The sequence below is a fragment of the Augochlora pura genome, chromosome 8, assembly GCF_028453695.1.
Source record: "Augochlora pura isolate Apur16 chromosome 8, APUR_v2.2.1, whole genome shotgun sequence".
NCBI classification, from domain to species: domain Eukaryota; kingdom Metazoa; phylum Arthropoda; class Insecta; order Hymenoptera; family Halictidae; genus Augochlora; species Augochlora pura.
In genome coordinates, this window is record NC_135779.1 from 1,988,283 (window position 1) to 2,012,773 (window position 24,491).

At 37.5% G+C, this 24,491-nt stretch overlaps 4 protein-coding genes and 1 long non-coding RNA gene across 6 annotated transcripts; 3 read left to right on the forward strand and 2 right to left on the reverse strand.

The window, feature by feature from the left end:
* Positions 1–2,613: 2,613 nt before the first annotated feature.
* LOC144474170 (uncharacterized) lies at positions 2,614–5,355 on the reverse strand. Its single transcript, XR_013494705.1, has 3 exons — positions 5,167–5,355; positions 4,681–5,008; positions 2,614–4,555 (listed from the first exon to the last, which is right to left on the reverse strand). It is a non-coding gene; the product is annotated as an uncharacterized LOC144474170 (long non-coding RNA).
* Positions 5,356–5,553: 198 nt separating this feature from the next.
* Positions 5,554–7,551, forward strand: Mettl2 (methyltransferase-like protein). The gene is made up of 5 exons (XM_078188788.1): positions 5,554–5,912; positions 6,167–6,319; positions 6,404–6,832; positions 7,077–7,249; positions 7,321–7,551. The coding sequence occupies exons 1-5, from the start codon at positions 5,749–5,751 to the stop codon at positions 7,452–7,454; spliced, it is 1,053 nt and encodes a 350-aa protein (XP_078044914.1). The 5' UTR covers positions 5,554–5,748; the 3' UTR covers positions 7,455–7,551.
* A 182-nt stretch (positions 7,552–7,733) lies between these two features.
* LOC144474211 (protein HID1) lies at positions 7,734–13,179 on the forward strand. The gene is made up of 12 exons (XM_078188869.1): positions 7,734–7,900; positions 8,119–8,478; positions 8,568–8,621; positions 8,973–9,196; positions 9,284–9,525; positions 9,637–9,867; positions 9,956–10,081; positions 10,151–10,407; positions 10,484–10,727; positions 10,794–10,933; positions 10,996–11,162; positions 11,258–13,179. Exons 1-12 carry the CDS (start codon positions 7,835–7,837, stop codon positions 11,478–11,480), a joined length of 2,334 nt encoding a protein of 777 aa, XP_078044995.1. The 5' UTR covers positions 7,734–7,834; the 3' UTR covers positions 11,481–13,179.
* Positions 13,180–13,190: 11 nt separating this feature from the next.
* LOC144474212 (uncharacterized) lies at positions 13,191–15,508 on the reverse strand. Of its 2 annotated transcripts, none has more exons than XM_078188871.1 (4): positions 15,015–15,508; positions 14,723–14,920; positions 14,317–14,512; positions 13,191–14,242 (listed from the first exon to the last, which is right to left on the reverse strand). In XM_078188871.1, exons 2-4 carry the CDS (start codon positions 14,896–14,898, stop codon positions 13,934–13,936), a joined length of 681 nt encoding a protein of 226 aa, XP_078044997.1. In that variant the 5' UTR covers positions 14,899–14,920; positions 15,015–15,508; the 3' UTR covers positions 13,191–13,933. The 2 variants fall into 2 exon arrangements, with proteins under 2 accessions (XP_078044997.1, XP_078044996.1); XM_078188870.1 differs by having other exon boundaries at positions 14,723–14,930; positions 15,015–15,507.
* A 556-nt stretch (positions 15,509–16,064) lies between these two features.
* On the forward strand, positions 16,065–23,969 carry Gapvd1 (GTPase activating protein and VPS9 domains 1). The gene is made up of 16 exons (XM_078188432.1): positions 16,065–16,410; positions 16,569–16,712; positions 16,809–18,159; positions 18,252–18,442; positions 18,537–18,696; positions 18,898–19,071; positions 19,157–19,318; positions 19,416–19,683; positions 19,761–19,849; positions 19,927–20,375; positions 20,452–21,046; positions 21,159–21,391; positions 21,478–21,734; positions 21,836–22,047; positions 22,137–22,522; positions 22,597–23,969. The coding sequence occupies exons 2-16, from the start codon at positions 16,581–16,583 to the stop codon at positions 22,726–22,728; spliced, it is 4,791 nt and encodes a 1,596-aa protein (XP_078044558.1). The 5' UTR covers positions 16,065–16,410; positions 16,569–16,580; the 3' UTR covers positions 22,729–23,969.
* The last annotated feature ends 522 nt before the right edge of the window (positions 23,970–24,491 follow it).

The window sequence follows — 24,491 nt, forward strand, 5'->3', positions numbered from 1 at the left end:
TTCGTTCGTTGGTTCGTTCGTTCGTTCATTCGTTCGTTCGTTCGTTCGTTCCTTCGTTCGTTCCTTCGTTCGTTCGTCAGCTCGTTCACGACCCTTGACGATGCAGCAATAAGCGTGTGTGCTGTATGCCCTCTTATGTAGAAATCTACCTGAGATAGTACCAAAGTTTCCTCTCCTCTCGTTCTCGCTCGTCGAGCATCTACTAAAGAAGAAAAACCGGTAGGTATTTAGCGTCTCGTTTCCTCCTGACCCCCGTCTCGTTGGCTCTTTCTTTTCATAGGAGGAGATCGATTCTTTCGGCCCTTTCGTCGGTATCCGACGAGGTTCTTTTGCACCTTCTCGCGAGACTCTCGTTATCGATCGTGGAACGACCTCACTCACTTCTCCTACTCCCTCGAGGTCAGGAGACAAGATTTTCCTGTCGCTTCTCTCCTCCTCCTTTTCTTTTTTTTCTCTTCTTTTTCCTCTCTCTTCTTCCCTTCCTTTCCTTTCCTATTTTCTCCTCTCTCTCTCCTCTCCAATCATTTACGTCAATGATCAAATTCGATTGTTCCCTTCGCGGACGTCGACATTTTTCATTCACAGCGTGCTATTATACAATGCCGTAACGATCTTCTTTCAAATCGATCTTCTGACCAATAATCGTTTCAAGTTCAAGTTATAAAACTTCATTAAATCCACTCTTTGCTTTGTTCTCTGTAAATTATTATAGCGAGTTAGATTTAATCGGAATTATACCGAGAGATTATATATTGACGACTATTTTCGTTAATACTTTTGTAAACTACAGACAGAAGACGATGACAATAAAAAATCTTTACTAGACGACAGAAAGAGAGAGGGAGAGAGAGAGAGGGCGGAGCTTTTTCCCGAGGTCCCAAGATATAAGGGCGGACGTATTTGCAATCATTGTTTTCACAGCAACGTTAACGTGACGCATGCTTCCGTTAAAATGACGCGTGTACCGTCGATGATGAACGAAGGAAATCGTTCCATGGCTCCGTGGGTCGGGGTCGCCATTCGGTTTCGTCAAGGGTACGCGATCGACTCATTGTCAGTCGTTAACATCGACTGAGCGTTTCCCAGGTTTTGCTGTCGCCAGTCGCCAGACCGCGCAGCAGACATCGACGAGACACAATCAAGAAACCAGGCCACTTTGTTTTGACCGATGTCATTTCTTGCGTCTTTCCTTCTTACTTCCTCTCGCTCTCTCTCTCTTTTGCCACAAAGTCACGGACAAGGTCAAGGCCGTTAGTCTTGGTTTCTCGACATCCTCCACAACCTCCTTCGGATTATCCCCTTCTCCTTCTCTGCCTCCTCTTCTTCTCCTTCGTACTCTCCTTTCTAATCGCTTTTTCTCATCAATTACAGAGATCAACTAGAACAATGATGGAAGTACATTTCTTAAGTGACACTCGGACAATTTTCTATAAGCGATCGTTGCAAACAATTTGCGAAACAATACAGATTAACCGGTCAAAGTAGCCTCGCCGCACTGGGTATACTATACCGTGACTTATTTGCGTTAGTAAAAACAGCAAAGAAGGATGGACTTTTTATTTTTGTATGCACATCCTGTGCGTTTTTCAGTTATTAGTAGTATTTCCAAAGTTATTGGAAGAGAATCGATGTGGTTGATTTTCAGTAACGGGCAATTGCATAGCGACGCGTCGTGTCATTCCGTTGCGCTATGGACCGCTACGGTTCGCTTTGGTTTGCTTTGTATAAAACGCGTCTCGGGCCTCAGGAAATCGTCCGATCATTACTGTTCTATTCAACGCATGCTGAAACTTATATCTCTACACACCTGAACACATTTAACCATTGAGACGTTGATTAAAAAATATTCAAATACAAAAATTGGCAGAATTCGTGAGAAAAACCAATATTTTTTACCGGTTGTCTTAACGATGATACTCGATTCGGTTAGCAAACCGGGAAGCTTAAGCTGTAGAAAATTCTCGCATGTCGCGTGTCGCGACGAGGAACTCATCGCGCTACACCAAAATTCTCTAGGGACACACGGGTCAACAGGAAGTCAAGGCCACGCGGTCAACTGCCCCGCGATCCGTCGACGTTATAAATAGATACAAACGGCCGGTATCTGCATCTACACGTCTATTTGCACGCGTGCTGTTCAAATCTGAATCAAAGTTGCCGCGTCTGGACCCGAACCGTACTCTTGCAACTCTGCTTTTTCCCTGTTGCCGCGACCAAATCCCGCTATCGCCGAGCCAATGTCTAATGAACGATATCGATCGTTCAATCCCTTGACTCTTCGCTTGCCGCTTGTCGCTTGCCGCTCGTCGCTTGCCGCTTGCCGTTTGCTGCTTACCACTTACCGCTCATGCTCATATCCCCTAACGCTAACGTAAAGCGTCTCCTTTCGTTGTGTTTTTACCTTCTTCTACCTTTTGCGTAGAATCAAACCAAACGATATTTATTTTCAATCAAATCTAACAGCGATCAACCGTTTTGCAGTCTCCGGATACTGGACGTTACGAGAGTAGGTCGAACGGATCGACCGAGGATTGAACCGTATAGAAATCTCGATCAAAGTCTCCCAAATATTTTCTTTGGTTTAACCTTAATTCCTCGTTAATTTCATTCATCATTCATGCATGTCATTTCTACCGCTGTTTCCGTTCTTTGGTCGCATTTCATTCTACTTTCATCGAAACAATTATTTGTTCGCACTTTTCCCTGTGCTACTTGCATAACTTTTTTATGCAAATTATTGCCTTTCTGTTGTCGCTCGGCAACCGTGATTGTAACCGCGACTGCGACTGCAACTGCGACAGCGACTGCGGCTGCAGCTGCGACTGCGACTGCGACTGCGACTGTAACTTGGATGCAATTCGTTGAAAGATACAGTTCCGCGGACAAATTCAAGGGGAATAAACCTGTACCACCCTACACCGGTAGAATATATTATCTCGGGGTCATTGCCCGAACGATCTTTGGGGGTTCCACTACACCTAGAACGAGGGTGAGGTACCTCGGAATACTGTGCAGATATCGACCACTTTCCCCAAAAGCTAAAACCCAAAGATGAAATAAATAGAGGTTCGGCCGTCGCAACAGCTTCAACGACTTTAATAACTTTGTCTCTATATCTTTTATGCCTTTGTTTCCGCAAAAGTGTATGTAGCCAGAGTTAATTCGTTGTCGCTGGAGAGAGAAGGAGAAGCCTGTCGGATTGCCGACAAAGAAATTTTGCAATCACAAGATTAATAGATGCAGAAGCAGGCTGTGGTCTATCGACTCTGTCTGCGTACGGTAGGAGAAAACGGGAATGGAAACGAGAACGAGGCATAAGGATAAAGTTCGATTCTCTCGGACGCGGACGGGACGAAACGAGCCGGAACGAGCCGAAGGATGAGGACGAGAACGAGGATGAGAGGAGTGTCTTCTGGGTAGGAGGGAGAACAGGGATAAGGGTTGTTGGACGGATGGCCATACCTTTTGGGGCAGTGGCCCTTGCCGCGATGCTTCCGAGGGTGAGAAGGGGCAGACGAGGACCTACGCGTTATTGAGCGGGCATTTCCCACAAAGCGCAGACGAGGGCAACCACCCCGTAGCGCTGCGGCGCGGCGCGCAGAGTTCTCCACTCTCTCCTTCCTCTCCCTCTCTCACCCTCTCCCATGTTTCTTCCTTTTCCACGCTTCATCGCGATCTCTCTCTCTCTCTCTCTTTCTCTCTTTTCCTCTCCCTATTTATCCATCTATCCTTCTATCCATCTCCTGTATTTCCCTTCAGCACTTTTATTCTTTCCTATAATTTTCTTTTTCCACTTCTCTATTTCTTGCAGACTCCTCGTAATTTCTGTATCCTTCACTGTGATCTTGCCGAAGCAAGCGCTGCTCCCTGTAAACATTGTATTTGTGACTCCTTAAAAAACTACGAATTACATCGATATCGAGTAAAAAATTCTACGAGTGACCTGTTCCATAACGAAAGTCAACGCGTGAGACAGCCAAGACGTTTTTGTCTAGCGTTGACGTTATTTGTTTTTTTTTCTTGTGAAATGCAGCATCATTTTCATGCAGATGAAAAAGGAGAAAAAGGCGGTTAATAGTTGAAACATCGAAGATTCCCTAAATCCTGTAACAGTCTGAAACATCTGAAATTAGATCTTGCGAAGAAACTAAAGGGAGGAGCCGGGGTACTCCTCCCTTTTTTTCTTCCCCCTTTCTTCCGCCGCTCTCCTTTCAGTCTAGCTCACGTTTCTTCTATTTTGGCAATCGCATTGAATCTTACTGCGCAATTCGAAAGGAACCAATACGAATCGAGTATCGTACCGGTCAATCTTATCCTAGTTTTTGACCTTCTGACGCCTGGTTCATTGCATGCCTTTGGTTTGGACCCGAATAATTAATTCATTATCGCAATAATGACCGCAGCAGACAATTCCAGTACGGTTCGATTTTCGGGATTCTACTTTTCTTATTTATTTATGTGTAAATATGTCTGCATTTGTCTACTCTCCGAGTTCGACGTTGGAACAATTCTAGTTCGCCGAAGAAATTTCATGTTGCACATGTACTTTTTGGACCTGAAAGATGAATATTCAAATTTTTTCGAAAATATTTTTTTAATTAATGGAAATCGGGCCGAAATCAACAAGTACTAACTCCCATGAAAATATCAGGGAAAGAAGCATGGATGTATCGATCTTACCCCTAGGGACTTAGCAGGATTAGGACATCACGGTAGCCACCCACGACGAAGCATGGGGTAACATACAGCGGTGGAAGAAGAAGCTTGTAACCCTTAGCAACATGTTGCCGTTCATATCTGGCATCTTTCAGACCACTTTATCATCTTTTTAGACTACTTTGCATCTTTTCAGATGTAATAATTATATCGTGTCAAATTCCATTCTCATCCTTCTTTTTCTTTTTTACTTCCTTCCTTCATTGTATTCAAAAATTTTAAATTCATCGAAAGATTACATTATTCACCAAGTCAAACGTATTTTATGTTCTCATGATCGAATCGTGCGAATCTGTGGATCGTATTGATTCATGAAAAAAAAGAGAGGGGAAGAAGAGACACGCTACTCGTTCTTGTGGTATCAATCATCCAATAATGCAATATACCACCCTCAATCTGTACCCTCTGCGTCACACCCAACCCTTCGGTAAACTACGCGCCTACACCTACATGCATACATATACTGGGCGTATAAAAATGTGAGAAGATCGATGTCTTCCAAGTCCTAGATCCTAGGTCCTAGGACGATGGTCCGTGAGAGACCAAAAAAAGTTGCGTCGAAGGACGTTATTAGCTCCCGGCTCGTTCGGTACGTATGTAATTCCTGTCCACGAGAAGATGGCACAGATGTTGACAGCAGGATTTGGGGAGACCTTGCTCTTAGGTATAATGTAGCCCGTGTATATGTAGTAGATAGATGGGATATCAGTGTGGTGGGGGATAAATCCCTACGAATTTCTCTGCTTGTAGCGCGACATCTTCTCGTGGGCGTACAGTACTTGATAGTACATAGGTTGTATGCACGTGTATAAGTTATAAAATTCGTAAGCAACATTTGTGTTAAGGTACTTCTCGTCGAGTAGTCAATTTTTTTATCGTGGATTATGTAGGCAGATTTTTAGGGAAAAATGTTTCGTTTTTTACTATTGGTCAACCTTTTTTTTTCGATTTATCGATCAATCGAGTTTGAATCTCCATTCTTGCACGTGCACGCGTCTTCATACATACATCGTATCGTGTCAGGTAAGATGTATGTATGAAGTCGCGTGGGTACAATGTGTAATTGAACGCGCACAAAGATTTAACATGGAAGAGAGCTCATCTCGAATAGAGCTAGATCACTCAAACGAAAAAAGACCCCAATTTGGCAACAGGACTATCTCTGACAATGACAATGTATTTCAACACAATGCATGGTAGTGATCTGATATGTATGAATTTCTTACCGATTTGATAAATTTTACTTTCACAAATTTTAACCTATAAGTCATTTTTTCTTATAGATTATATTGAAAATTTATATTTATTATATGTATCTATCTATCTATCTAAAAAGTCGGGAATATACATTTATTTAATTATGTTCAAAGAATGATTAAAAATGTTTCTTTATTTATGCTTTTCTATTTATAAGCATCGAAAATTATTTGTTTACAATCTCATTTTAAAGGGACAATGTGATGTGGGATGAGGAACAAGAAAATTTGGCACAACAGAAGGTCAATGAAAACTCAATTGTGACTCTTTCGGATGAAAAAATAAGCGAATATGAAGAAGAAGCTGATAAATATTGGAACAAATTTTATGGAATTCATGCCAATAAGTATGTAGATAAATAATATTCACAATCGATTTTATTATTTATTATCACAGTCGATTATTTTCAATCCTTTCATATATATTTCAGATTTTTCAAAGACAGACACTGGTTGTTTACCGAGTTTCCAGAATTAGCTCCAACTGTGGTAAACCTAGATATTAAACAACCTTTAAGATACACAGTGAAGAACCAGGATGAAAATAACACTAAAAGCAATAGAACAAGTCTTAATCTTCCCAATAGTAGCGCGAACAAAATTTTGGAAATTGGTTGTGGAGTAGGAAACTCTGTGTTTCCAATACTTTTGTACAATATAGATCCTAACTTATTTGTATACTGTTGTGATTTTTCTACAAAAGCGATAGATATACTCAAGCAAAGTCCCTCATACGATACATCCAGATGTAAAGCATTTGTATTAGATGTAACACAGGAGGAATGGACAATGCCTTTTGATCCAGAAAGTTTGGACATTGTAATTTTAATATTTGTCCTTTCTGCAATACATCCAGACAAGTATGACCTTCTTTAGTTAGATATAATTTTAAAATACAATAACTTTTTTTTGAACTGGTCTAAATGAATAGAATTTTTTTATGTTTTTGTTATTCGTTACTTACTATCTAAAAAGAATTCAAGTCATTTAGTCCAAATTTAAAAAGTTATTGCATTTTGAACGGTGTCTGCATACACTTGTCCGGAATTCTGTATATCATGGTAAGAAAGGGACATTTTATTTCCAATTATGCTTCTTGTACAGAATGAAGCATGTCATACAAAGAGTACACAAATACCTAAAACCAGGTGGGCTGGTGTTATTTAGAGATTATGGGCGGTACGATTTAGCGCAGTTGCGATTTAAAAAGGGTAGCTGCCTTGCAGAAAATTTTTACGCTAGAGGCGATGGAACCAGAGTATACTTTTTTACTCAAGGTACTATATTTAACTATTTCTATTAATGTCGTGAAAATCATTTAATTCTAAATGGCTCGTTTCATTTACAGAAGAGGTAAGAACTTTGTTCACAAGTTGTTGCTTCACAGAAGAACAAAACCTGGTAGACAAGAGATTGCAAGTTAATAGGGGCAAACAACTTAAAATGTACAGAGTATGGATTCAGGGGAAATATAGAAAATGAAAGATATTATGTACTTTCACGTATTCATGTATTTTACCTTGTAAGATCTGTTATTGTTAAGAAATGATTTCTTTTATTGTACATAATAAATTTACAATTCCAATTTCTGGACTCACTAACATTTTTTGATCGTAAAAATTGAAAAATTAGTTTATTTCTGCACGTATGTGTTCACGTGTGTTAGGAAAATATCGTCTACTTATTTAACGACAGAGGGTAACATTAACTATAAAGAGAAATCCTTATTGGTAACACTGTTCCGCTAATCAGCGTGTAAACATGGCGGTGACTGTGATCGTTCTTGTTTAGTAAGAGACAGGTCATTTTTCTAATGCAATAGCTGGGACAATTAACTACTAGTTGACAAATACTTGATCACCATGGGAAATGCTGACACAAAGTTGAATTTTCGCAAAGCGGTTGTCCAGTTGACATCGAAAACGCAGGTATAAATTGTTGTTTATTATTGTAATCCAACAGCATATGATACGTTTGACATTTCGATATACCTAAGTTGAAATTAAATTATAAAGCGTAAATTATCATTTTTAATTGTTTTTTGCAAATGATCACAAATTGTGTATATCTCATCTTGTTTGAAACGCATTTGGACAAGTATGATTAGGTTAAAAAAAACAGTATATACTTTCGTACTTAATTGTAGGTGATCGACGCTGCAGATGATACATTTTGGGATCAATTTTGGTCTGAAAATGTGACTAATGTCCAAGATATATTTACTTTGATTCCTGCTCCAGAAATTCGTGTGCTAAGAGAAGAAGTACCGTGTAATTTAGCTACATTATGTTACAAGGCAGTGGAAAAATTGGTGAAGGCAGTTGATAACAGCTGTAGAACACAGAGAGAACAGCAAACTGTTTTAAATTGTTGTCGTTTATTGACAAGGTTGTTACCTTACATTTTCGAAGATACTGATTGGAAAGGATTTTTCTGGTCTAGTCTACCAGGTAAAGAAGAAGAAGAAAGTGTTCCTTTGGCACATTCCTTGCTTAATGCGCTTTGCGTAAGATCATTTATTCATTTCTACAACATACAACAAAGTCATTATTTTCTATACCTAGTATGTTCTTTGTTTTACCATTTATGTTGCAGGATTTGTTATTTTGTCCTGACTTTACGGTAGCTGCAAATAGAAAGTCTGGACCTGTAAGTACTTTCTTCTATAAACCTGTTGAAGTGCAACATTCTTGTCAACTTCAATGAGCATCAACTATGTTGTCAAGGTCATCATTCTGGTTAACATTTCCCTTTGTCATTTTTCAAGTCATTGTTCAAAACAAGGTTTCTCTATAGATATTATGGTCGCTTTGTTTTCATTTGAAACATATAAAACAGAAACAACCTTTTCGAAAAAAGTACCGAAGTTCTGCAGAAATGTTCAGAATGTTGACTTTGACAACATATTTAAACTCATTGAAATCTGCAAGGAAGTAGTCAACATATTTATCTTCTCTTCTGTTTAGGAAACCAGAAAATCTAAAAATATCTTTGTTGCAGGATAAGGCAGAGGAGTTACAATCTATAGATAGTTGTGAATATATTTGGGAAGCTGGTGTAGGGTTTGCTCACTCGCCTCCGAGATATCCAATCTTGGATTCCAATAGAACTGAATTACTGAAATTGTTGCTCACATGTTTCAGTGAAACCATGTATAATCCTCCCATGGATCTTTCCATTACCCCCAATAAGTGGATTCAGCATTTAACCAGCGCTGAGAATAGGTGAATTACAACAGTTTTTATTAAAAGCTGCTTGGGTGATTCAATTTGTTTAACAGACTACTTGAAATATCGTTGTATTCGTTCTAGACACGCTTTACCCATGCTCACGTCACTACTGAATACAGTATGTGCCTATGATCCTGTTGGACTCGGAGTACCGTACAATCACTTATTATTTACTGACTCTTTAGAACCGCTAGTTGACGTTTCATTGCAAATTCTTATAGTAACGTTAGATCACGATACGAGCGGCGGTGCCCCACTAGAAGAAGGAACTCTAGGAGATAATTTATTTATTAATTATTTAAGTCGTATCCACAGAGATGAAGGTGAAATTTTTCTTTGCGTTTACTATACAATACAATCGTTGATTGATACTCCTATACACATTATGCTAGATATGTAGATAAGATTGTACTTAAAAATTGTCACTTTTGCAGATTTTCAGTTTGTATTAAAAGGTATTACAAGATTATTGAATAACCCGCTAATGCAAACGTATTTACCGAACTCAACTAAAAAAGTACACTTTCATCAAGAGTTGTTGGTATTTTTTTGGAAGATGTGCGATTATAATAAAAAGTTTCTATATTATGTACTGAAAAGCTCGGACGTCTTGGAAGTATTGGTACCCATATTGTATCATCTGAATGACTCGCGTGCAGATCAATGTAAGTATTCATGTTACTAAAAAATTCTAAAAATAAATGGTTCGTATAAGTTACATGTAACTTTTCAACATTACAATGAATTTTGTAGCCCGAGTTGGATTAATGCACATCGGTGTATTTATTCTGCTTTTGTTGAGTGGCGAACGGAACTTCGGCGTTAGACTGAATAAACCATATACAGCCACAGTACCAATGGATATTCCAGTTTTTACAGGTATTCTAATATACTTTTGGTTATTTCAAATTGAACGACAAGTTTGAGTTACAAATGCAACGTTTACAGGTACACATGCCGATTTACTAGTTACCGTATTTTACAAAATAATCACTACTGGTCACCAAAGATTGCAGCCGTTGTTCGATTGTCTACTAACAATTCTAGTCAATGTTTCTCCATATCTTAAAACACTGTCGATGGTAGCTAGTACAAAATTATTGCATTTACTTGAAGCTTTTAGTACACCATGGTTCTTATTCTCGGCGCCCACGAATCATCATTTAGTATTTTTCCTTCTTGAAATTTTTAATAATATTATTCAGGTAATTCCATATGATTTCTCTCATTAAGGAGGTAGCCAGCTGGAATAAATGTAACAAGAACTTCGTATGTTATTAGTATCAGTTTGATGGCAATAGTAATTTGGTGTACACGATAATACGTAAAAGACAAGTGTTCCATGCATTGGCGAATTTACCAAGTGACCGTAATACAATCGCAAAATCTCTTAGTAAAAGACAACGTCGACATGTTCCGGCAAGTACGTCTAGCGAGAATGTTAATGAGGCTGCGATGGAGGGATCTCATCCTGCTCAACCGGCAGAACCTGGAACCTTAAAAGCATCTCTGTTAGAAACCCCAGGTAAATTTCTGTTATTATGTTACGCCGTTTAATCTGTCTTGTTATAAAATTGCTTTCTTACTACAGGCATTGAGAAAATGACCGAAAAAGAATCTGCCCATCCATTAAGTCCCTCAGTAAACGTTGACGTGGGAAAACTCAATCATCAAAATAATACAGATAGTTCGGAAGATTTAACAACCCCTATGAAAACTTCAGTTATACCGGTAAACAGATTACAAACATGTAAAAATATCAAATAGGAGAAATAATTTTGTTGATTCCACAGAAAGGAGGTATCAGGGTGGCGGAGCATACAAGTGTGCCCAACAATGTAAACCAGTGGGTTCCTTCGAGCAATTGGGTCTACCAATGGAAAAGTAAACTTCCACTACAAACTATTATGCGACTACTTCAAGTTCTTGTACCTCAAGTTGAGAAAATATGCATCGATAAGTAAGCGAATAACGTATTCGACAAAATATCCTAAAATAGATGTTATCTTGATCGTATATATGTATGATTATATTTGAATTATTATTTTATTTTAGGGGTCTAACAGATGAAAGCGAAATTTTGAAGTTCTTGCAGCACGGTACTTTGGTTGGTCTGTTACCGGTACCACACCCTATACTTATTAGACGATATCAACCGAACGCAGGTACAACTGCATGGTTCAGAACATACATGTGGGGCGTTATATATCTAAGGAACGTTGAACCACCGATCTGGTATGATACTGACGTAAAGTTGTTTGAGATTCAGACAGTCTAAAATCCAGTGTATACTATTATAGAATGAGGGAATCATGAATAGCTTTAGCACGAAATTTGTATGCTACTCTGTCACAATGTATCGTACTTATAATACGAAAAACTAAATCTTACGAATTCATGATTTTCATAAGTTGCACCGAACGATAACAAAGTTTCCTACTTCCGTTGATGATATCAGCAGGCATTTCTACAAGCGTAGCCTTTCTCACGATTCTATTACACAGAGTTACAGAACCGATTTTACGAATGCCATTTTTTAAGAAACATATTCTAACATAGTAGTCTTGTCGTTTCGAACTGTCACTTATCAAGGCATAGATGTTTCTAACTATACAAGTGCCTTCGCAGATATATAATTGACTGATCATTCAATGGAATTCGAAAACGACATTTAATTTACTTTAATTTACTAAAACTAGCTTGTCGATGTTTTCGCCGTTTTCGGTATTTTTGTAAGCACTGTCTTAACATTAGTTTTCGTAAAGTATAACATTCTGATCACGTTTATTAAGAACGCATAATCTTGTAAAATACTAGTTTTGTATATCTGTGTAGTAGTAACTAAATGAAAGACGAGTTCAAATTAATGAACATTGCGGAATTTTAATAATAATTTCTATCTTCCAGTGATACTGGTATCACTGTGCTGTCTATAATTACCGAAATAATCGTCACTCAAGACTTTTATTTGCGACGCAGTAGAAAATAAATGTATTACCGATCTATTAAACTTCGATCAAAGATTCACATTTTTGTTTAGTACAAAATGGGGAAAAGAAGTATATTTATATATTGTAAATGCACCAATAATCTTAAAAACTTTTAATCTTATACCACGTTTCAAAGTAAAGCTAAAAGATATAATATAATTTTTCGGTTTTATTTAGATTTTTTTATAACGTGTATGTACGTATGTATGTATGGATGCATGTATGATATATGTTTTCGCGCTTATACATATGGTATGTAGAGCTTGAAAATATTTAAATTTTATATCTTTTTCTTTTAAATAAAATGGTCGCATTTAACATGTATGTATAAATATCGCATTTGCAGTAGGCTATTGCATTAAAACTTATATTTTTATTTATACAGATAATTAATAAAACACAATGCGAAACTGTTTCACGTTGTCTATTTCTAAACGCAATGTTTATTTACATATTGGTGCAATTACTGTATTTTTTATGCACGCCAAAAAAGTTGCGTAACCTTTTTTTAAGCAAAGAAATCTCTTAATGAAGTAATATCTAAGCACGACTTGATTATTGCGCGATAAAATTATAGAAGAGTAGCCGTAACTTAGAAATTTATAATAAGTTTGGTAAATCTAATTGAAATAGTGACAAATCAAAAACACTACTCTACTTTTTTCATTTCAAGTTATATTTTAATATGCGAAAATATAGCTTGAAGTTCATTGTTAATTAGATGTATTAAAGTATTTAATATGGTGACATATATCATATAGATTTGTTTCAACTACATAAAGCGAAGTCACTATCTAAGCCAACAGTTTATGTGTGTGGTTACACTTTTAACATTAGCAACGAGAAATTTAATACAATAGAACAATAGTTGCGTTTCACGGGGTAGTTAAATGATTTCAGAGACTCGCGAATACGTATGGGCGCTTGTACGCGCGGTATGTATCTACACAGTTACTCTCATACATGTACATGTATAATTAAATAGTATAAAACACAAATAACGCTTAGCTTGTATTTTTATTCACTGTTCTATCATAAAATTATTTCATCTACATTGCAGTATAGAATGTTTCACGATTTATAGGAAAGGTGAGCAGTTTATAGATCAAAGACAATCATAGCATTTGTCGATATAAATCTTACCTTATTTTGCCAAATAATATTTGTTTTCTTTTCTTATGAACAATAATATTAATTAATTTAGTATAATTTACAATTACATAGTTTATTTCCTCTTGTGCAGGTGTTCTTATATTTAAGAGAATATAAAGGAACACATTGCTTCTTGTAAATATTTTAAGTTCTTCCTATGTTTATGTTTTAATTAAATAAATAACAAGTAAAGAGTTAAACATACAAAAATTATGAATGTTTTCCGGTTAATTATAATTTGGCTCGGACATTTTATAATGCCCATAATAATGTCGTCTATGATTCGCGCGAGTCATAGATACTATAAAAGATGATGTTGATGTCACGTTACATCACATCACTGTTTGTATCACAGACGTAAAGTTTGCCTATCCTAGGAAATTTCTTGATGCATTTATTTATATCTCCTTCTTAATCTTTCCTTTCCTTCTTTATGTAAATCAAAACATCCATAGTGAAATATTTGTCTTCAATAATGTACTCCAAATAATATGGTATGCAGGAGAAACGTTTCATATTTAAAAAATTAAATACATGAGAAAATAGTCATATATAATATCATTTAGCGTATAGACTCGTTAATATTAATTTATCGCATGACTTTGTCGTAAGAAGGAGGCGGAGCTTCCTCTGATGAATTAGGCGGTGGAATTAAAATCGCAATATGATAAGGTGGCGGTGGATTTTGTCTCACAACCGAAATCGGTCTGACAGTTTCGTTAGGCGGCGTATTTGGAGCTGTTACAGAAGCAATGTGCTCCTCTGTAATATGTTCTTCTTGAATATGATGCTCCTGATGCCTGTTGCGCTGATTTCGCCGGCATAAAGTAAAATGCAAACACGCTAATAGTATTAATGACAACGAGCCCCAAAATATAAATAGTTCTACATCTTGTCCCTGTTTAATAAGTATACTAGTATTATTGATCCGAAACTCATATTGAAGATTATCTGCCTTTTTCTCCGACTTACCTCATCTCTAAAATAAAACTTCCCAGCAGCAAGAAATCCTATCATAACTATAAATATTGTACATACGCCGCATCTCAATTTGTAACTTGCTAGTTCTGCATCATTGAATTCAGAGAAATCCAATAGACTTCTATTCGTACCATTCGATGAAGTATTGGACAATATTAACTGATTATTCCCAGCTGTTGTTACGTTACTAAAACAGAAATAAAATGGACCACGGCATTACAATTATTGGTTTTACTATGACATTGTAAATATGCATATCCTGCTACACAAAAGTTACAATCAAGGGCGAATCATTTATAAGTACTTTCTCCTGATAGACATGTATAAGTGAGTCACCCTGTATATAGGAAGAACATGTTCCTCAGAATCCTCTTAGTAGACCTTTGTCTTTAATTACTTAGGGATGTTGTCTGGTTGTGCACGTCGTGTGGAACCAACAGGAAAACTGTTCTGACTTTCATTATTAATAGGTCTTAACATTGTTTGCGTTGCTCTGCAGGTATTTACATTGCTAGGACCAGCCAAGTTTCCCGTAGTGTTCAGACTTTGGAACCGATGCAGCGGAGTCACCATTTGTCTCAAATCTGCATTGTACCTGCATTGATCTAGAAAATGATTACTAGTTGATTTTAAAAAAGTCAACAGATTAAATGAAATAAAAAAACATTTGAAGTTTCAAATAATCTTACTGAAGCGTGTCTTTGGCATAGGTGTGGCGGGGTATCGGCGGCCAGTGAAACCGTAGTACCTGCCCGCCGGTTTATTAATCCAGAAATGCATGCTCTGTTTGATCCTCCTTAAATACCCATCGCTGTTCCCCGTTTATTCGAAAACGGAATCTCAATACAGCCCGATGTTTCTTTAATTGTCTTCACAAACGGTTTTGGAGTCGTTTCATGAATATATAGTCTTAACTCAAGTCCCATTGCTCGTACATTTAAAATCGATGCATCGCATCGACGTAATTCTGGCATTCATTGTTCAAGAGAAAAAGATACTTGAAGCAATTGGTAATCTATTAATGTAAATGTAGTTTTGTCGGCGGAGAAATTCGAGCGACACGATCAACTTTACAAATGAATTCAACCTGCACTGTGTACAATATGTAGTCTATATTCAAATTGTATACGTCGATACGCGTAACGGAGATGCAACTTGAATTTCTGCCATCGTTAATTTAAAACCAGGTATACCAACGACCAACACTTGCAAAAGTTGTTTTCACACACTGTTACGCTATTAGAGCATACGTATACATATACCTGAACGCAGCATCTATTACTGCTGAGCATGTGACCACTTCGTAAAATGAGATAGCTTCTTCTACAAAAATTTAAATTGCATTGTGCCAAAAGAATGCAAGACCGAGATTTTATATTTACATAAAATTGAAGAAGAGCCCTTCGAGTGGCTGCTACACAACTTCTACATTCCTCTCTCTTTCTCTCTCTCTCTCTCCCCCTCTCTCTCTCTTTCTGTCTCTCATTATCTATTTATTTAGTTAAAGTTATGTATGTATTGCGCCGGATGAAGATATGCATATATCTATGAAATAAACGATTATGACCTAAATTTTGTTACATTGTACATTTGAATTTCCCTCCTATCGTCATTGATCGGTGCATACACTGGATATCGCAAATCGTAACTATGTTCAAGTGGTCACGCAACAGTATATGTACATACATACATACATATTATATATGCATGTGTCATGCATCGATATTTACTTTTCGATTTAAAGTTCAAGTCTACAGCCATTTATCGAAGAAAATTCTAACCTAAAACAGAAAATGATCGTGCGTCGGTGGGAGTGTTGTTTCGAAATAAAAGGAACAACAATAAGGAACCGTGATTCTATAAGAGACCTTTAACCAAGATTCATTGAAATACGTTCATCTGGTATAAGAAATACTGTTATATTTTGGAAAAACGGAGAGTTTTGGTAGAATCTGTTCTACGTAATTTGGCTCTTGTACTTGTGACGTTCAACCTACTCGGTTTGAACGTGTTTTCCAACTATTTCCTAGTAATTTCAGTTATACAAGGAGGATAGAAAGATATATTGCGTATTAATCGATACAGGTATGCTGATTATATTGGTTTAATAGTGATATGCAATTTTCTTGTTACTTGGGCAACATCATTTAAAGATTTGAAAATATTTTATAATTTAATGAATATTGAAAAAATCAGATATAAATAGCTGTGATTATTCGATATTGGATTATTTGTATTTTTAGGTATGCTAAGTAATGTCGTCTGCAAACAGTATAGAATCTTTGGGAACATTACAGTGGGACATGATTGAATTGGCGAGTCATTTGCGTCAAGAACGGTTGTTTGTCAGTTCGGAACAACAGAATTTACAAATACTCAACGAGAAGGTATGTACATTGATCAGCAGTTGATAGGAATTGAAACATTATAGGCGACAACTACCGTGTAATCAACAAAAGTGCTAAGATCATGTATGATTTCAGGTGTTATATGCTTCATCGAATTTGGCTCAGCAAGCATGGATCACAGCGCAACAAAGAGTGAATCTGAATCGATTGATAATGTCCAAACCAGATTGCACACCTGCATCTTGCTGTCAGAAAGCAAATACATTGGAGAATTCACATTTTGTAGATGCATATAAATGTTTACGTTACCAGGCCTGCTTATCATATGGAGAATTCTTAGGGGCTCTTAGAAAGTCTCCAAAACTTCTTGCTTTATGTTTAGTGGAAGGAGAAAAATTATCACCGGATTCAGTGCAAAATATTGTTCAGTCGTTAGCAGCAGGATTGTATGGTAGCTGCTTGCTTCCAGAAGATAAAATTTTAGTATTAAAACTGTTGAGACATCTGATGTTGCTACAAATTGTACCATCGGATAATCCTCGCAGGTTACTCAGACATGGCACCTGTGCATTTTCCAGGTTTTACTCAGTCTTTCACGAGAGCGTTTTTTCAGCGAAATTTTTTTTGACTGCTGCTTTACACAATCCTATTGTACAGTTACTAATGGAGGATGAAATGTTTCTTGACATTGATCCAGACAAAGCGCCTATAAGATTTCCTCCATCCGAAAGATCGAAAAAGTTTGGTAAAGATGGTACTCCCGAATACGAAGCAAATTTGCAGCGTCACAGATTGTGGACAATTAATTCTTTGTTTCGAATAACACAAAGATTTATAGTCAGCATAAGGGAGAATATGCACTGTTTTCCGAGTAGTGTGTGCTGGTTAGTTAGACAGATGGCGGGTCTTTTGGGGAAAAACGGGAGTATCGATGCAAAAGAAGTGCATGCGATGTGTACAGATTTGGTTTTCACTTATTTCATATGCCCAGCGATAGTAAATCCAGAACCATATGGCATTACAGATGCCCCAATTAGTTATGTTGCGAGATTCAATCTTATGCAAGTTGGACAAATTCTGCAAATGCTCTCTCTAATGAAGTATCAAATTGTGGACAGCAAAACGTTCGATCTTTACCGTAAATTCGATAAGGATTCTGTGTCTTCGATAATAGATTCAATGGTAGATAGTGCGGCAGAAGAACTCGAGGATGAACCTAGTATTATTGATAGTAACAAGTTGAGAGGACTTTCCCGTTCTGCCGCTTTATTCACAGAAGCAGAGTTGAACGCGCTGGTTACGTTTCTGCAAACCGTAGCTACATACACCAGAGTAGAAACTGATGTACAGACTAGCATGTTCGATGCAAAACAGCTGATCGACATGCTGTCTCAGTTACCACCTGGTTCGTTAACCAACAATAAACTGAATAATAATAATACATGTATCGAAAGTAACAATAGACGCGGAGGTTTTCTAGGAAAAGGTAATTATTTATCATCAGTGGACTCTGTGACTACTGGTGGACGAAAAATTCAATGATTTCGAGTTCTGTTACCTATATTCTATTCGTTGCAGGGAAAGGATCTGGAGCAAGAGTATCGTCATCGTCATCGTACTCATCTAATGCGACCAATGACGGTGGAGACGAAATGAACGGTGTTACGACTCCCGAAGAGGAATCGATCGATAAAAGTTCTCAGGACGTTCTTGTGATTCCGTTTGGACCGAACGTGGGAGAATTTGTAGGCCTTCTGAGTGAACAGAAAGTATGCACAATATTGAAAATAGAAGAAGTTGTACATTACGAAAGCAAGTCTCGTCAATTCATTATTATCGTATGTTCCCTTTTCCACGATGCAGGTACTATGCACAGAACTTGAAAGTAATATGGAAAATGGATCAGTTACTTTGAACCTTTCGGACGCCATAAGGAACGTGCATGACACTCGGGAAAGTTGCAGCAGGGAACGTATTGAAACACAAGAGAAAAAGACGCGATTTTCGTTGTCCCACGACGAAGGTAATATACATGTCATGTATCTTTCCATTATTTCAACGTAATGAAGGGGAATGACAATTGTCAAACGTTAAGAAGATTATACTTAATCGAACTATTTTATTAGGTAGCATTATTACATGCACATCTGCACAGATATATACATATATGTATACACGTATTTCTATTAGAAGGAAATCTCTTGTTAATGTGACATATTGTTAGTTTTATTTGAAGGTTTCATTGGGAACACATCAGATAATTTGGAAGCAGTGTCGGAAGCTGCTTCGAATCACAGTGTTGCTTCTTCGCTCGAATTAGAAACTGAGGATCAAAACGATAATTTGTCGGATATGGTGTCGGCTAGTGTTTCAGGCCGTGGGACACCGAACATATCAGGTGCGTCGATACGATATCTCTGTAGAGAATGAAACACGCATATAATAAAAAGAACGTTTTCGCGTTCGTATATATGTATGTGTAGGACGTGATACACCGTCGTCTCAGATCACCGAGGGAGACGATGGGCGAGCAACTGGTGAAGCACGACAGCTGGATTTACATCCACCGAATATATCAACGAAACAAAGCCGATCCGAAATAGATGACAAGTTTTGTAAATTTGAAATAAAGAAGTTGATCGAAGGTAATTTGCAACAGCGACCGAGAAAACGTAGCCTAAACGAATCAAAGAAATCTAGTTCCATCATCGTATTTAACGTGTTTCTATCTATTATTTACAGGAGACGAGACTGTCTCAATGGTGTCTGACACGTGGTCGACGGATGTTTTAGCTTCGGACAGTGAGACGGTCGAACAGCAAGAAAAGATAACGTATCCTCCATCGAGTGAACAAAATGTTTCCAATTTGCCGGCGACATCAGAATCAATTCCGCAGGCTGCGTTAGATGTCAGCGAAACAGCATCCGAAGCATGGAGTACCGATGTATTGGCCAGCGATTCCGAGAGACTGACAGAAGTTGATACTGATGATACCGCTAGTGTCGCTAGGTATCTTTTGTACTCAAATTTTGTAGAAACTCTTCCTATGGTATACATGTATATTATACGTGTGATTTGACTCGTAGATCTGATGATACCGCGAGGTCTGAAATTGAAGTTGAGGCACGCAGCGAAGTAGAAGCTACCGAAGAGTCCCTATCACAGACAATTCCTCGTAAGAATTCAATTATTTTCTCAGTGTTTATGTTTGTAAAATTTCTATTATATTTCCTTCTGTTTACCATTATTTAGAACACAGCACGACATCAAGTGAGTGCGTGTCAACAATCACCTGTTTCGAAACGTTGTCGATTAACAGAGAGGAAGCACAATTTTCAGCAACCGTTTCTTCGTCGCCGGTAACGCCACCCTCGGTGCCCTCAACGAATGTGGCCGAGCGAAATGAAAACAGAAGGGAATATCGAACAAGCACAGTGGAATATATCGACAAAAATGCCAATAATATCGGTAACGTTACGTCGGATTACGTCGATAAAACGTTGCAAGAAGATCGATTGGTTCATCTGATAGACAAACTTCATATCGACGATGGAAAATGTCAGATGGAACGGCAAACGAGTTCGTCTGGCAATCATATAAGAATTGCAGCTATTCCTCCGGCTTTACTACTAGCTAATCATATCTCGCCGCCAATTTTGTCGAGTATGGAAAAGACGTGCAATGACGACGTGAAATCAGTGGTCTGTTTATTCTTTGTTGCAATAATTCTATGTTGACTATTGACTACTATTTCTGTGTTCTTAATTGTGTGTCTAGGAATTAGGAAACATCGACGGTGGTGGTGATGGTGACGGTGGCGGTGGTGGTGACGGTGGTGATGGCGGAGGTGGTGGCGGTGGCGGTGACAACGGCGACGGTGGCAACGGCATTACCGTTAATGAAAGGTCCGGCTCGGAAAATATAGTCGGCCTAAGTACGGGCAGTTTGACGTCCAACAGTAGCAGTTCTAGCTCTGAATCCCGTGCAAAAACTACAAATTCGGTGTTACCGTTGTCGACGGGAGGAACCTTGGTCAACGGGAATTGCGAGCTGATCGATTCCACTAATATCAGTGACTCTCCGAAACCCATCATGTCCAGCGGCGCCATTCCAAAAAGTATCAGTTTCGACATGACAGCGGAACGTGGCGACAAAGAACTCTTGGACGACGATCAAAAAAATAAAAGAAGTTTTTTCGGTAAATTGAAAATGTCTCTAAGGAATCGGCGAGGTAAATCGATACGTGGGACCGATGACACTATCAGCAGATGTTACGACCGAGAAGCTGGCGGAGATGGTGTCGACGTAGGCCGACACAGATTGCGAAGAATAATGTCGGAGGACGTGACATCATCGTGTAATGTGACCATCGGTAACTATCGTCTTCCTTTTTTCAAATAAAGAACAATGGAGAGAGGAAGGAAACGAGACGGAATAAGAAGAAAATAATCGTCGAAGTGTGATGTATTTGCAAAAATTTCTAGATAGCACGGATGATATTTTGGCGAAATACAGGAGAAAGCCGAGCGTAGCAAGCGACACAGCGTCGATTGAAAGTAATCAGTCTCGTACCAAGGAAACGACCGAGGACGAAAGGTTGTTCATAGATCCGAATAACGTAGAACTCTCATACGCGTTTGCCGATGCAAAGAGAAAGTTACGCATGGTACTTAGTACAGCCGACCTACAACATATTCCATGGACTGCTACATCCGAGGTATCTTGCGCAGCTTGTAATATCACTATTCTTCTAGTTCGATCCGTGGCGTGACTTAAAAATCATACGATTCCTTTCTGTTCCAGCGAAATGCCTGGACACGGAAAGAAAACGAGTTGGTTGCTTTTTTGCAGTTACAGCTAGCAGAGGCTATTAATTTACAAGATAGAGCGTTGATTGCTCATTTACATGAAACACTACGTTGCGTGCGTTTGTTTAACGACGACGGATGTAGAAAACTATTTAAATCTTTACGGGAGGAGTATCAAAAACGATCACCTTACATCGCATACTTAATTAGATGTCGACAAGGTTTACTCTCTACTGTGGCCCATCTGGACAGGTATTGTGACATAATATCATGCCGAGCAAACGAGTAGTGATAACGGCGCCTTGAAGAAATCTTGTATGTCATTTATATTTTAATTTTCTGATTGCACAAAGGTTATGCGTTAGGGTAAAGTGTGATCGCGATGCTGTTAACAATCACCTCGTATCCGTTTGCGTACGGGTCTTCTTGGAAAAACGAGAGTCACTCCTCTCGCAGTTCTGCGATGAATTTAAAAAACTTACACTGGCTGATGAAAAACAAGATTTGGTCGATAATTTTCTAGGAGACGTTCACGCAAAGATGGAGAACGATCCAATATGGCAATGTAAGTGGTTGCATTTGGGAATAAGTGTAATATATTTGTAAGTATACCATATTGTAAAAAAGTAATTTAATGTAATCTAATATTCGTAGGTGCAAGTGAAAATCAATTAGTATTGGCAAGAGTTGTTGTGGAAAGAACCGTGATGGCGCGCGTCTATCACAACGCTCTTTATCCCAATGGAGATGGAGACGTTTACAGAGATCAATTGCTTCACGATCATATAAAAAAATTGTCCAAGCTTGTCACTCCCAATCATAAAGATTTGCGTATTCCAAAAATATATCATTACGAATGTCCCTGGCCATGGGCTCAAGCAGAACTAGCCGTGATATCTGCCTACAAAACTCCACGAGACAAACTGCAGTGTGTCTTTCGATGTGCCACCACTATTATGAACTTACTTTCAATGGCAACCGAAAGAGGAGTACCCGCAGCCGACGATTTTACTCCCGTTCTGGTCTACGTTATCATAAAGGTAATTAATATGCGTTAGACGACACAGACGTTACAAGTTCAAACGATTCGTCTCTTCTCTCCAAATTTTTTCAGACTAATCCGCCCTCCTTACTTTCAACTATACAATACGTGGATAGCTTCTACGGAAACCGACTAGAAGGAGAAGAACAATATTGGTGGACGCAATTTTGTTCTGCAATCAAATTTATAAAAACAATGGATTAACTTGTGTTTTTCAAGTAACACAATAACGTTGAAATTGTAGAAATAGTGTATCATATTTTCTTGTCGTCTTTGTTGTCGTTGTCGTCATAATCATAGCTCTTATAGTGATCATAATTATCATCTTTCTCTTCTTCCTATTTGTTATCGCAGCTGCCGTTAACAACGTTGTGATGTGTAGCAACGATAGCGTTATTCGCTACTGTTACTACTCTTGCTAGCTGTGCTACACTTTATCTTCTAATTATCTTCCTTAATTTGCTGTTGCTTTTGCTGCTGTACAGCTAACATTGCTAATTTCGTTCCTTTCGCTTCCTGTATTCATTATTATTTTTCTGTTTTTTCCCATTGTTATTATTATTCTCTTCACCGATAAACCTACTACTGATACCCTGTTGTTATTAATGCTATACTAGCACTATAGCTGTTGCTATTGCTAAGATTACAAGTACATGAACTTATTTTTCTTGTTACTATTCTTACTGTTTATATGGTAACGAATAATTCATCGAGCATCACCAACAATCCGTTATATTACAAAGACATTGATCAAAAGTCTCTTATACAATATCTTAAAAGCAATACCATGTTACAGAATGAAAAGCAACTTTTGTATAAAGCCTTTATTTTATTAAGGAATATCCATACAATACAAACGCATGTATTTTTTTATATCCAATTTTTAATAACTAGCATTCATGTTATTTAATTAAATTTAGAAAAGTTGCATGCGATTAGTCTCTGTATATGTACATTGTATAATAGAAACTAGCAACAGGCTAAAATTTGGAAGCAACTTACAAATTGTTTCGAACCATTTTATGTAATTTTCCACTGTATTATCAAATTTTCATTACAGGTTTATGACTTAAGTATACGTCATATAATTTCCTATATTTAGATAATGTGATTAAACACATTTATACATGTAATTTTACCTAAACATTCTTTCCAAATAGAATAAGTATAGTGTAATTTAAGGAACTTACTTTATTACTATTAAAAAATGAATGATGAATCCTACAAATTTCTGGGAAAATTTTCGAATAAATCAGAAACGTGTGTATAGGAAGTACAAACTTCTGACTGACATTATTTTATAATAATTATCATTTATAGTACAGGTATCGTACATTAAATTTTCTTTTATTTTTAAATAAGAATGTAATGTGGTATCTGTTTTGAACACATATGGCGAAATGACGTTGTCCACGCATTAGGAGAAATATACTATTTACTCACGAGGTCCAAGTACAAGTTTTTCTGAGAGTGTTACGTCTCTTGTAACTCGTAACGTAATCATAACGTAACTTGCCGTTCGCGATTCGCGCCCAATAAACTGGTCTCAAAAACTTTATCAATCATGCAATATGAGCCTAAAGGTTGGCCTAAAAGTGATTTTAGTGATTATACGTAATAAAAATACAAATACACGAATACTTAGAGAAAAATTATTTATTACACTGACATGGCACTTAAATTAAACATTTACACCAATTGGTTAGAAAATAAAATAATTTTTGTCAGTTTACTGCGTATTTTGTTAAGATTAATTATGTTATTACCTATATAATATAATCTTAAATTATATTAATAAAATTAAATTATGTTTATTAACTGTATATATATATATATGTACGTAATATTATTTGATTGGACGCGTGCAACGTCAGTCTGCCTACTGTTCACCCACCACTATCCATTATCCGTTGCCCAGATCCATGCGTGTGCCGTAGTCATTTAGTATTACTTTTACTCACATGTGA

Bases quoted from the DNA above. Each gene is read 5' to 3' on its own strand.
- Mettl2 (XM_078188788.1), top strand. From the start codon at position 5,749: ATGTATGAAGTCGCGTGGGTACAATGTGTAATTGAACGCGCACAAAGA. The intron at 6,320-6,403 runs GTATGTAGATAA...TATATATTTCAG, and splicing joins TATGGAATTCATGCCAATAA to ATTTTTCAAAGACAGACACT. The intron at 6,833-7,076 runs GTATGACCTTCT...CTTCTTGTACAG, and splicing joins TCTGCAATACATCCAGACAA to AATGAAGCATGTCATACAAA.
- Gapvd1 (XM_078188432.1), top strand. From the start codon at position 16,581: ATGTCGTCTGCAAACAGTATAGAATCTTTGGGAACATTACAGTGGGAC. The intron at 20,376-20,451 runs GTCTGTTTATTC...TTGTGTGTCTAG, and splicing joins ATGACGACGTGAAATCAGTG to GAATTAGGAAACATCGACGG. The intron at 22,523-22,596 runs GTAATTAATATG...AAATTTTTTCAG, and splicing joins TGGTCTACGTTATCATAAAG to ACTAATCCGCCCTCCTTACT.
- LOC144474212 (XM_078188870.1), bottom strand. From the start codon at position 15,105: ATGCATTTCTGGATTAATAAACCGGCGGGCAGGTACTACGGTTTCACT. The intron at 14,513-14,722 runs GTAATTAAAGAC...TTTCTGTTTTAG, and splicing joins CAACCAGACAACATCCCTAA to TAACGTAACAACAGCTGGGA. The intron at 14,243-14,316 runs GTAAGTCGGAGA...CTTATTAAACAG, and splicing joins AGTTTTATTTTAGAGATGAG to GGACAAGATGTAGAACTATT.
- LOC144474211 (XM_078188869.1), top strand. From the start codon at position 7,835: ATGGGAAATGCTGACACAAAGTTGAATTTTCGCAAAGCGGTTGTCCAG. The intron at 8,479-8,567 runs GTAAGATCATTT...TTTATGTTGCAG, and splicing joins CCTTGCTTAATGCGCTTTGC to GATTTGTTATTTTGTCCTGA. The intron at 10,408-10,483 runs GTAATTCCATAT...GTATGTTATTAG, and splicing joins TTTTTAATAATATTATTCAG to TATCAGTTTGATGGCAATAG.